Source organism: Antechinus flavipes, chromosome 6, assembly GCF_016432865.1.
Source record: "Antechinus flavipes isolate AdamAnt ecotype Samford, QLD, Australia chromosome 6, AdamAnt_v2, whole genome shotgun sequence".
NCBI lineage: Eukaryota > Metazoa > Chordata > Mammalia > Dasyuromorphia > Dasyuridae > Antechinus > Antechinus flavipes.
In genome coordinates this window covers 100194837-100207017 of record NC_067403.1, presented here as the reverse complement: position 1 = coordinate 100207017, position 12181 = coordinate 100194837, and the positions used below count along the sequence as shown (strand labels likewise).

General features: G+C 32.3%; 1 protein-coding gene across 1 annotated transcript in view; it reads left to right on the top strand.

The window, feature by feature from the left end:
• LOC127541419 (probable ATP-dependent RNA helicase DDX60) overlaps positions 1 to 12181 on the top strand; it is a 51910-nt gene that overhangs the window by 23839 nt on the left and 15890 nt on the right. Inside the window, exons 16-20 of the mRNA XM_051966693.1 lie at positions 366 to 491; positions 639 to 766; positions 3308 to 3466; positions 4543 to 4687; positions 7901 to 8053. Of these exons, the coding sequence (XP_051822653.1) occupies positions 366 to 491; positions 639 to 766; positions 3308 to 3466; positions 4543 to 4687; positions 7901 to 8053 (711 nt within the window). The remainder of the gene's footprint in view (positions 1 to 365; positions 492 to 638; positions 767 to 3307; positions 3467 to 4542; positions 4688 to 7900; positions 8054 to 12181) is intronic.

Below are 12181 nucleotides of genomic sequence, written 5' to 3'. Positions count from 1 at the left end.
GTATTTAGTGGACATAGTACTCTAGTGGACTAATACACCCAAATTATTAGATGTGAATGGAAACCAATAATCAGTAATTTAGAAAATTAATTATTTAACCTAGTAAAATGATTAGTACCCTCTCTTCCCCATTAAAACTTATTATTATGAAATGATATGCTTTTAACTTATAACTGTTGCTTAAGTCATTAAGTTGATAATAGAATTGTTGATAATAGAAATGTCAACAAAAGGGCAACATACCAATTAGCTGGTTGTTGATTGATATTAGCTGATTGATATCTTTATATTATAATTATGGGTATGCTAATACTTAAAAATATTAATAATCAGTTCAGTTTAGTATATTTAACTCTATTTTCAAGGATTTTGAACCTGAAGAATTCAGCTATTTCAAAGACAAAGTAGTAATCACAAAGACAGATGCAAAAAAATATGAAGAACAATTGAAGGAGGAAATAATAAACTGGATTCACTTAGACAAAGACAAGGTAACTAAATTTTTTGAAAATTATGCTATAAATAAAATGGAGCTATCATCCAACCTTGATCATATTGCTTCAGATTTGGTGGACATCTTAGAAATAATGTATTGATATGCAACAATCTATTATTTTATTTTTATTAACTTTATTTAGGTGAATCAGTTATTGAACTATCTTAAGCCTCAAACTTTTGACAGTGCTGAAAGACAAAAAAAATATAAGTTTGCAAACTTTGTTGAAAAACTAAAAGAAATAGACAAGCTGCCTGCAATATTTTTTTCGTAAGTATACTAATAAATATAATCTTTACTAAACTTTTACTTGTTTATATTCAAAGTCCTTTAAATTATGAACAAAGAAGGAAATATCACTTACATTTGTAGAATTATAATTTTTTTCATATGTGTTTTTAACAAATGTGTTTAAGCTTTCTATTAGAATCATCCTTGGAGTACCATGTGGGATAGAAAAAAAAAATTTTACTAGTTCATACGGTCACTTAAATTTTGTTTTGCTGATAACTAGATCACATGGTAAAGACTAGTTCAGATCTCTTGGTTTTAATTCTATTCACAGTTATAAGTTATAAATTCTCCTTGCTGTTTCTACCTTTATCTAAATCTGTCTAAATCTATCCATCATTGACCCTGCCAACAACAGGCTGATGGGAGAATCTTTAAAAAATAATCTGTCAGGATATGATTCATAAAGTGATCCCTTCTGTTTAAAGAGTTATTATTTACCAATGTAGCTAAGACTGCTTTTCTAAATTGACAATAACTTCACTATCATTTAACTTCTTAAGTCTGGTTTTCATTTGTTTCATTCTTCTCAGATTCAAGCCCCACAAAGGGGAAAACTTTAGTTATTACATATAGCTGCCCTGTAAAGTGTTAGCAAATTGTTAAGTTGATACATTTAAGAAATTTAAATGACTGAAAAATCAAAACTAATTAACCCTTTTAAACTGCTTGGCTTGTGCAGATGGTGAACAATATTGTATACACACATACACACACACACATATAGTATATGTGGTACATAAAAAATTTTGAATCCAATTTTTAGTTTTATTACAACATACTCAAAGCCAGAATATCCCTTTAGAATAATTTATATTTGATATATATCATCTCATCTTGTTCCTTTCTCAAAATTTTCTACTTTTAATTTTCCTATCAAAAGGATGAATAAATAAATAAATGGATTTGCCTAAAAGATGCCTATTTTATTGCAGCTAAAAGATCTGAAATGGGATGTATAAATATACTAAGTAATTAATTCTAAATTATATACAGTGAATAGTGAACTTGATATACATATCAAGTGAGTTGTCTACCATAAAACATGTTCATTATTAGCCATGTTCAAATAATACCTATGTACTTCTTTTAAATACCTTTAAAACAATGGGCAGTGAGGTGGTAAAGTGACTATAACACTGAACTTGGAGTCAGGAGGACTCATCTTCCTAAGTTCACATTTGGCCTCAGACACTTACTGGCTGTGTGATCTCAGGCAAGTCACTTAACACTGTTTATCTCCTCTGTAAAAGGTAGTGGAGAAGGAAATGACAAACCACTTTTTAACAAGAAAACCCAAAAGGAGCCATAGAGTAATAACTGAAAAAAAATTACTAAATAATAACAAACAATGGAGACATATTTAAGGTAACTAGTGTAGTTTTCTGGCATCTCAGAGCATGTTTTTAATACTGGTTTATTTCAAGGACCTAACTTGACACATGGATATGGAATTACTACCATGCAGATGACTAACCTAAAAACTCATTATTTTAATAATTTAGGATTTTGAAATAAATATAACATCAGATTGACAACATTAAGATATTACATAATTGTATTTTATAGTTAACTTAGAAGCATTCCAGTCTATTAAATAATAGAATAAGCACTGCATTCATACCTTCTTCAGATCATCTGCTATGATTATTTGCCTAAAAGGAAAAAGAGGGATATGGTTATAACAAGAGGGAGGTATTTCCCAGCTTTGTGTTAATTCCAGGCAAGAATCACATATGCAGCCAATTGTATAGACAGGAAAATTCTTGTATGGAAAACTGAGTTGAGAGGATTATACCTTAATCTTCTTAAAGTTGTCCCTTTCCCAACTATTTCCCAGAGGCAGATATTCACTAATAATAATAGCAGTTCACCAAATTCATTACCATTAGGTTGCTGGCATTATGGGTCATTAGCTCAATGACATTGCAGACAATCGTATCTGAAATCAAATTCAGAATAATATTAATTATAGTTCCACATAATTTGAAGGAGAAATTTATTATTACATATTTTAAATCCTCCCTAATGTTCAGCTCAGCACATGGCATTTTTTTCCTTTTCTGTCTTTTTCTACTTAATTTTCTTTTATTTTTTAAAATTTCATTTTAAGTGAATAAATACAAAAAAAATTATCCAACCCTTGTTAATTTTAGTATCTTTCCGGTTGTTTTCCATTTCACCATATCCATACATGTAAAATACCCACCTAGCTACCTACATAAACAATTATTTATTGTCTTCCCTATTCAAGGGAAGTTTCTTGAGGAGTAGAAATGTCTTTTATCCATTTTTGGATCCCCTCTGCTTAGCACAATGCCTGGCATATTATAAGAGCTTAATAAATACTTATTAACTAACTCCATTGGACATATATATGTGTGTGTGTGTGTGTGTGTGTGTGTGTGTGTGTGTGTGTGTATCAATGAATCAATATCCAATATATCTATATATAACAAATTGTTTGTCATCCTTTGGACATGTGGCTATATCAACATATCCTTTCTACTCTTCATCTAGATTCAACATTCACGAGGTAGAAAACTTAGCTTTTCATGTGTTTAAGAATATGAAATTCAAACAAAACACATACCAAAGTTTAGATGCTGATAAAGAGATAAAAAAATTGAGAAGGGCACTGTGGAAAACAAGAAGATCTTTAGACGCAAATATTAATGCGTGAGTATAATTTTCATGTAAATTTTGAATTAGAATAAATTTTAAAATCTGGATTTCTAATGTCTTGATTTATTTACGGTCTCTATTCATAGAAGGCCACAGAACTTTAGAGGTCTAGAGAGTTCAGAAGACTTCAATAGCATGCCAATCAGTTACAGAGCTAGAATACAACCCAATTCTCCTTGTTTTTTGCCTCGTGCTTTCCTTTTCCTTTTCCTTTCTCAACATTCTCAGAGAAATGTTTAATGGTTTCTCATATGAAATGGACACAAAGGAGAAAATTAAAAAGCCTTGAACATAATTTGGATTTTTAGGTAAGTCATAAATTTATTTATAACTTAATTGGTTCCTTAGAAGGGAGTATTTCAAAATACTTGCCATGAAAAGCTTCTTAGAACCATTTGAAAGTTTAGAATAATATATTTGTGGTTAAGATATATACATACACACACACACACACACACACACACACACACATACATATGTATGTATATATCAATAGCCATAATGAATGCACTTTAAATCAAAATTTATTGAATTGTAAACTTGCACAATTAGAAATATCAGAGGTTAGCCAGGCTAATCACAAATGTGTCTTACTATATCCACAAAAAAAGGCCCTGTAGTATTCACTTGAAGACCTTCAATGACTGAGAATTCATTAAGACAATCTTTAGGGTTAATTCTAATTGTTACAAAGTTTTTTTTTTCTCCTAAAAGAAAAATTTGAATTATTTATTGCATTTATTTCCCCTTTTCTCTACCTCTCCCATGCCTGCCACAATGAGGAAAGAAAAAAAAGAAAAATCAAAACTTTGTAACATATATGTAAAGACAAAAACAACATCAATAGTGGAACCATTTATCAGTCAAATCATTACAAAAGTTTTTCCTTATGCCCTCAGCTCTTTATATTTTCCTCATAGAATGAAACCTATTTGAAGGCAGGACTTTTTTGTTTTTGTGCAATGCCCATACCACTGTATGTGCCTTGCACATATGAAGTGTTCAATAAATTCTTGTTAAATTGAATTATATTGTGTTGAAACATGCTATTTTTATCTCTCTTTCTTTAGTTATACTAAAAAAAAATCAAGAATTAAAGCTGAGAAAATTTTTCTCTGTTTTGCTGAAATAAAAGAAATAAAGAGAAAATTTAAGAAGCTTACTAAAGTTCCTGCTGAATATTCTTATATGAATCCCAATGCAGTGGATCATGAGGTAAATATTTTATCATGAAAATTTCTTCTTTATAGAGATATAAATTCATATGTTCTCACCACTAAGTATGAAATCCTTGTGAGCAGAGCTTGACATTTAATAAGTATTTAATAAATGTATTTTTACATTTTGTAATGCTTGGGCTAGCTTTTTGTAGGACTTCGGGATCAGCCTTGATCTTAGTGCAGGAGAGCCACCATGATGATCAAAGATAGAATATCTCATTTCTAGTCCTTCTTATCCCTTAAATGCCCTATTACAATTACATCATTACAACATACTAGTTATATGTGAACTACATTACATCACCATACTAAGTACTAAGTATATATGTGAATTAGAGAACCATCAGTTCCACTGAGTTAACACCTTCTTTCAAGTATACTTCTCCAGAGTTCTGGCCCTCAACAGCATTCATTCAATTACATGTCCTTATTCAGTAGGTTCCTTAAGATTTTATTGAACAGTGACTCTGAATCAGACACAGTAGTAGGAAGAGTCCATGAGAGATACAGAGATAAATAAGACGGTTCCTTCTTTCAAAGAACTCATTTATGTTGAGAGAGATAGCCTAATTATATATTTGAATAATAGAAAGAGAAATGTGATATGTATGACAGAGAATTTATAAGGAAAGTGCTTTGGGAATACAGAGGACAGAAACTTTACTTCTGACTTGAAAAATAAGAAAGAGTTAGATGTTGAAGTGGCATTTAAAATAAGTCAGCAAAGTTTGGTGAGGTCTGGGTAGACACAGAGGTGTCCCACAGAGATGGGAAAGGACACTTGAAAGAGAAAACAAGTGGGATCAATGGATGAAAGAAAATGTTCATAGTAGGTTCAGAGGATGGTAAATAGTCCATTTTGACTGAAGTATGGAGCAAATGAAGGGAATACATGGAAAGCTCAAATTAGAAAGGAAGATCATAGTGAGAATTTAGAGCGTATTAAGTGAAGCAATAAAAATATTGTGTTATTTTGTAGGCAGAGAAGAGTCATTGAAGATTTTTAAGTAATATAGTCACATGATCAGAGCTGGATTTGGCAAGATCAATATAGCATCATTGTTTCAATTAGATTGGAGGAGGAAAGAAACTAGAATTATGGAGGTTATTGAAAAGTTATTGCAATTGCAATAGCTTAAGGAGAGATGAAGAGTTGAATTAAGGAAGTGGCAATGGAAATATAAAGAGAGAGTCAAGGTAGAAAGACATTTTGGAGATTGGACAAGATGGCTGATTGGTGATGAATAAGATTTAAGATCATTTTTAGACTTCTGCTCTAATAAATTGAAAAGATGATGACACCATTGATAGAACAGGAAAGTCAGCAGGAAGAATTATTTGGGGGAGAAGATAAACAGTTTTGTCTGGGACATGGAGAACTCAAAATTTCAGTGAGTCATCAAGTATATTAAGGCATCTTAATCTAGTAAGAATTGAGAACTTCTGAGTTAGAAGAGAAGAGAAGGATAAATATATAGATTAAGGAGTTTAACCACATTAGGGTGATAGTTGAAGTCATGGGGGGTAGATAAAATTGCTAACTAGAAAGCAAATAAAAATAGCTGAGAACTGAGTTTTATGAAATGTCAATGTTGAGGAAAGTAAGAAAAAGTAAAAGAAAACTGAAAAAAGTGGTCAGAGAGCTAGAAAATAACCAAGAAAATTCAGTATTATGGAAGCCAAGAAGATGGAAGAGTAAGTAGTAGAAGTAGTACTTTAAGAAAGTAGTAGTAGTCACTGAGGTCAGGTACTAAAGATGAAAGAGGATTTGTTTTTGTGACTTAAAAACTTTCTTTTTTTAGATATTTAATAATAGCTTTTTAGTTTCAAAATACATAAAAAGATAGTTTTCAACATTTCACCCTTGCAAAACTTTGTGTTTCACATCTTTCTCCCTCCCTTCCCTTCACCCCCCCTTCCTTAAACAGCAAATAATCCAATATACCTTAAATACGTGCAATTTTTATAAACATATTTATACAATTATCTTGATGCACAAGAAAAATCAGATCAAAAAGGAAAAAAATATTAGAAAGAAAAAAAAGCAAGCTAACAGCAACAAAAAAGTTAAAATATAATCTTGTGATCCACATTCAGTCCCCATAGTCTGCTTTCTGGACTCAGATGACTTTCTTCATCATGTCTATTGGAATTGGCTTGAATCACCTCATTACTGAAAAGACCCAAATCTGTCACAGTTGATCATCACATAATCTTGTTGCTGTGTAGATTCAAAACTTTTAAAAGCAATTTTAATAGAGAAGCAGAGATGGAGACCAGACTGTAGAGAATTTAAGAAGGAGGGAGGCTTGCAGAAGAAAATGCAACAAGTTTTTAAAACTGTGACATAAAACCAACCAGATGTTTTGGTACCTTATGGAGAAAAGATGTGCTCTTTGTAAAAGAAAGGCAATTTTGCTTCAGGCTTAGGGAAAGAAATCCGTGAAACAAGAGAGATTAAAAATAAAAGAGTATACATCTGGTCTAGAACAAGAAAATGGGACTGTAATGAAAGGCAAAAGGAAAAATGAGCTAGTCTTATGATATTTATTCTTCTGAGCCAAGAGAGAAAGAAGAAATTATCATAAGATTAATAAAGTATACTCTGAACTAGATGGTTATTATGTTGACTGGTTAGTTTAGAATCAGCATATAGAAATAATGTATCATAAAGATTAAATACATCCACTTTCTTCTTTTTTCATATTAATCTACCTTAAAGAAAATACCTCATATTGAAAGAACAAGAATAATTAGGTGGCAGTAGATCGTATGCTGAACTTAGAGACAGGAAAATCTGAGTTCAAGTCCTACTTCAGACTGTCACTAATGATATGATTTTGAACATACAAGATTCAGTTTCCTTATCTGCAAAATGAGAATAATAGAACTGATCTCACAAAGCTGTGGGGATCAAATAGAATAATAAATACAAAGCAATTTGCAAACATTAAAGCACTATACATTTTTTTGCCTGTGTGAAATGAAAAAAAAGTTTTTTCTGCTATAGTATATGCTATAAGCATATATTTTCTCCCCAATCTATTCTGCCATGGTAGAATGTTACCAAAATTCTGTATAATTTAAAGTATTTATCTAAAAGTTTGAGAATTATGTAACATGATAAATTGTCTAATAGGCATTTAATGTATGTTTGTAGAATGGTTTAAATTATATAATTCGGTTAACTTTTATTCTATCTTTTCAGACTCTATGGAAAATATTCCATAGAATCAGATTTGAAAGAAATAGAGCCAAAGTGAAAGCTCTGGCATTGCGGGGTATTGGATTTCATCATAGCTCAATGGCGTATAAAGAAAGACAAGCTGTAGAGATGCTTTTCAGGCGAGGATACATCAAGGTTGGTGAATTTTCTGGTTATTTCTCTCAAATAGTGTCCCACACTCCTCTCCATTTTCCTTCTCCCTTCCTTTCCTCCTTTCTTCTCCTTCCCTCTCTTCTTTCCTCTCCTCTCCTCTGCCTTCTTCTCACTTTATTTTTCTCTTCTCAGACTTGTGGCCTGTGATTTGTGATCTCATTGATGTAGAGAAGCTCGTGAAGTGAAATTTCCTTACTAATATAGGTTGTTACTTTTTCTGTAGTTTAAAGAATTGCTTCAAGCAATGAATGAGCAAATGATTTTCCCAGTGATTCTATTCTTCCCTCTGGATTCAGGAGAGGTAGTTAAGAAGAGGTTCCCTTTGCCTTTTCTCCTAGATTCTGTGATAAAGGTAGTATTGAATTTAAAATATTTCTCCTCAACTGACTCTAACTCCTGTATAATGAGATCCAGAAAATCCATTTGAAGACCATCTCTCATCTCTTATGGGGAACTTTGGTAATAATATACTGGAAAAAAATCACAATAACATTATTGCAAATTCCCTAGTTTTCTTTTCCCTATTTCACACTGGGTACTGCAGTTTCCCAATTGCTCTTTCTCTGCATTGCCAGCCTTTGGAGCGCTGTACCTCCAGCTCATTTTTTAGCACTCCAACATGGAATAATTTACAGAATAAATTGTATGTCACCACTTTCATCATCATTTATTTATATCATACAGATCCATGATCTCATTGAGTTGTGAGTTCCCTCCAGCAATGCAAATTGCAATGTGTTTATACCTGCTTATCCTTTATTATTCTCGTCCATTTCCTTCCAAAGTTTATTCCAGGGGATATATCCAATGTGTTGAAGGTTATCTTCACATTGTTTTGACATTTCAAGGATAGAAGTAGAGTAGTTTGATTGTCTATCTGCCATTTCTTATTTTTATCATGGGACCAGCCCATCTTTTCTTTATATTTATACAATTTCTTGATTATGTGATTTCTGGTATTTCTCCTGCTTTTTCTTTCTTTTGTACCTTAGTCATTCTTCAATATAAACATACTTCCTTAATGCTAACCTTCTTTCACACTCTTTCTGCCTTAATAGAAATTGGGTTCCTTCTGGTGGACAATGATTCCCTGGTCATTCTCTTTCAGTAAGAGTCATTCCTTATCTCATGACCTCTGAAACACTGGGAGATGGGAGAATTAGGCAAAATTATTATCTGATCCTAAGACTTCCAGATCATAATTTATTTCACAAATTTTTCACTAGTCCATAAAGGAGTCAATTTAATAAATTTAACCAGCATTTAATAAACCAAGCACTATATTAAATACTAGCAATACAAAGACAAAACTGAAATGATATTTCTTGCCCTAGTGGACAAAGCACTGAAGACTGAAAAAGTAGTAGGAGGGAAGCTAAATTATAAAGAGATTTGAATGCAACTGTCGAATTATTATTAGGAGGCAATTTTTTCCAGAGCTAAGGACCAGCAAGTAAGGTGGGCTGCAACTTTGGCATAATAACAATTCTTTGTAATCAGATGATTCCCTAAGCTCAGAAAAACATCAATAGGTCCAGACATAAAGCCCTGATATGAACAAGGCTTTTTATCACTAGACAACCTTGCTTCACTGCTGCTGTTCTGCTTCACTATTTTGCTATATTACAGTTGCTATACATTGTTTGTCTCTTTGTCCATATATAAATCAATGTTCAGCCGCACTAAAGTAGGTCCCTCCATTGGGGGGGGGGGCTCTAGTACATATGTTCTTGTATGCAAGCCATTTCCCTCACCTTGATATTAAATTTCTGTTTGATTCCTGACTCTCTTATCTACAGCCTATTCTGTTCAGCTCTGGTCACCAGAGTTAGAGATTGTTCAGTGTGGTTCATGTAAGACAGAACACTTTGTTTTGATCCTGAAGATGATAGGGTGCCACTGGAGTTTTTGAGTGTGTATATGTGGTAGTGATAGGTTTGGACTTGCACTGTTGGAAAATCACTTTAGTGGCTGAATGAATGGTTGTGGGAAAAGACCTGAGACAGACAAATCTACCAGCTGGCTTTTTCTATAGACCAGGTGTAAAGTGATGAGGATCTTCACTAGAGTTGTGGGAGTGGCAGAGGAGAGAAGGTAGTATATTTGTGAGATGCTAAAGAAAATTGACCAACCTTGGCAACAGATTGTGTTTGAGAGGCAAGGGACAGAAAAAAATAGAGAATGGCTGAGCTTACAAACCAAAATGTAAAAGATTTCAATGCCAAAGAGGAATTTTTATTTCATTCTAGAGATAATAGGATATCAGTTAAACTTCTTGAGCAACGTAGTGATAGTCAGACTTGTGTTTTTGATATATCAGTTTGGTAGTTATAAGGAAAAATGGATTTAAGAGGCAAGGACCAAGATTCAGGGACACCAAAAAGAGATTATTGATTGGATGTGGATATGGGTAGAGAGAGACAAGCTAAGAATGACTCAAGTGTGTGGACCTTGATAACTGGAAGAATGTTTGGTTCCCCCAAAGAGAAGAAGTTTCTGAATGATATTAGAAAAATAACACCAGTTCATTAATCACTGAAACCTACTCTCGTTTATACATTTATGGGTTGCCATGGACTGAGAATTCATCACTGGATGAACATACTTCTGATGATTCCTACGGCCTTTAAATGAGTAAATTCTAGGAAAGCAGTTAATATATTATGAGGATTGTACAGGAAAACTCTTCAGCATGGTAGAAGTTGCCTAAAATTTTGTGTTTTTTGGAATAATCATAAAGAACTCTGGTTTGCCTAGAGGCCATATAGGAATTTGTGGAAGTTATGTAGTATAATATAGTATAGTATGGCATATGATAGAGTATAAGATAGTACAGAATAGCACAGTATAACATACATACAGATATGATTTTCTGAAAGTAAAAGAGCTGTTATTTAAATGCAAATATAACATCTCAGGATACTGCAGGAATATTTAAAGGATTGTTTGGTTTTCTAGGAGTGCTCTGGCTATCTGTGTGGCAGCAAAATGAGATTACAGCTGCTTTTTTTTTTTTGTATTCCTTTTTTTCATGATGGGTATACTCTTTATCAATGAATAAAGACCAGATAATCTGGCATTGTGGAGAAAATTGCATAGACACAGCTGTCTCTAGAGGAGATGCCTGCCCTTCCATTTCCAGATGCCTTTCTCCTGTGAAACCATTTCTAGTGTACCTGGACTACCAGGAAATGAGGAAGAAGGAATGGAGGAAAGAGTCCTACTCAAGAAAACCTCATTTTTACAACACTGTGATCTGTGTAGAGTCCTCCTAAAGAAAGGAATCATCTGAAATCATCTAAGAATGATCATTTGTGAGCATTTCTGGAATTTACAGCATCTGTTTTCACTTCCAGGAAAAAAAAACAGGGATTCAAAAAATTACTCTTAATGAACTGCCAATATATCAAGCTGGATAATTTATGTTTCTCACATCAGGATGTTTAGAGATTTAAAAGGGAAAAAAAACCTTTTTATAAATTATAGTGATGTCAATAGAGTGGAAAATCCTAGATTTCTGTGTGAATTTATGCATCCATACTATACATACATCCAAATTAAACAAGTTATAAGAATTTAAACCATTATTTCTAACTCTAGGAATGCTAACTATAGTTTTGAAATCTAAACATTTTATTTATTGTTATATTTTTAATATTTATTTGATCACAGGGGAAAAACTCTATTACAGGAGCTTTCGACTATTTTTATAGTGAAATTTTACTAACCTGACTGTAGAAATAAAATGGAAAACACTGAATCCAATGATTGCATCCAGACAACACTTAATAGTAGGAAACTATTTAATAGTTGCTGTTTTAAACAAATATGTTTAAGTCAATATTGGTCACTTAAATTTTTCAAATGTATATTATAATATATAAATTGAAAATACAAAACCTTTTCCTAATGAAGATTATTTTAAAGATGAAAGTTGTTCATTTCTGAAATGTCTTAGCATAAAGAAATTCTGAAAGTAAAGATTTAAATTTCTGAAGCATGATTCCTAGTAGATTTGTTTAAGAATTTCTCTTTACAATTTATCTGTCAATGTTATCTTGAAAGTTATCCAGCTCTAAGTTTCTGTTTCCAAGGTTGTCCATTTAAGAG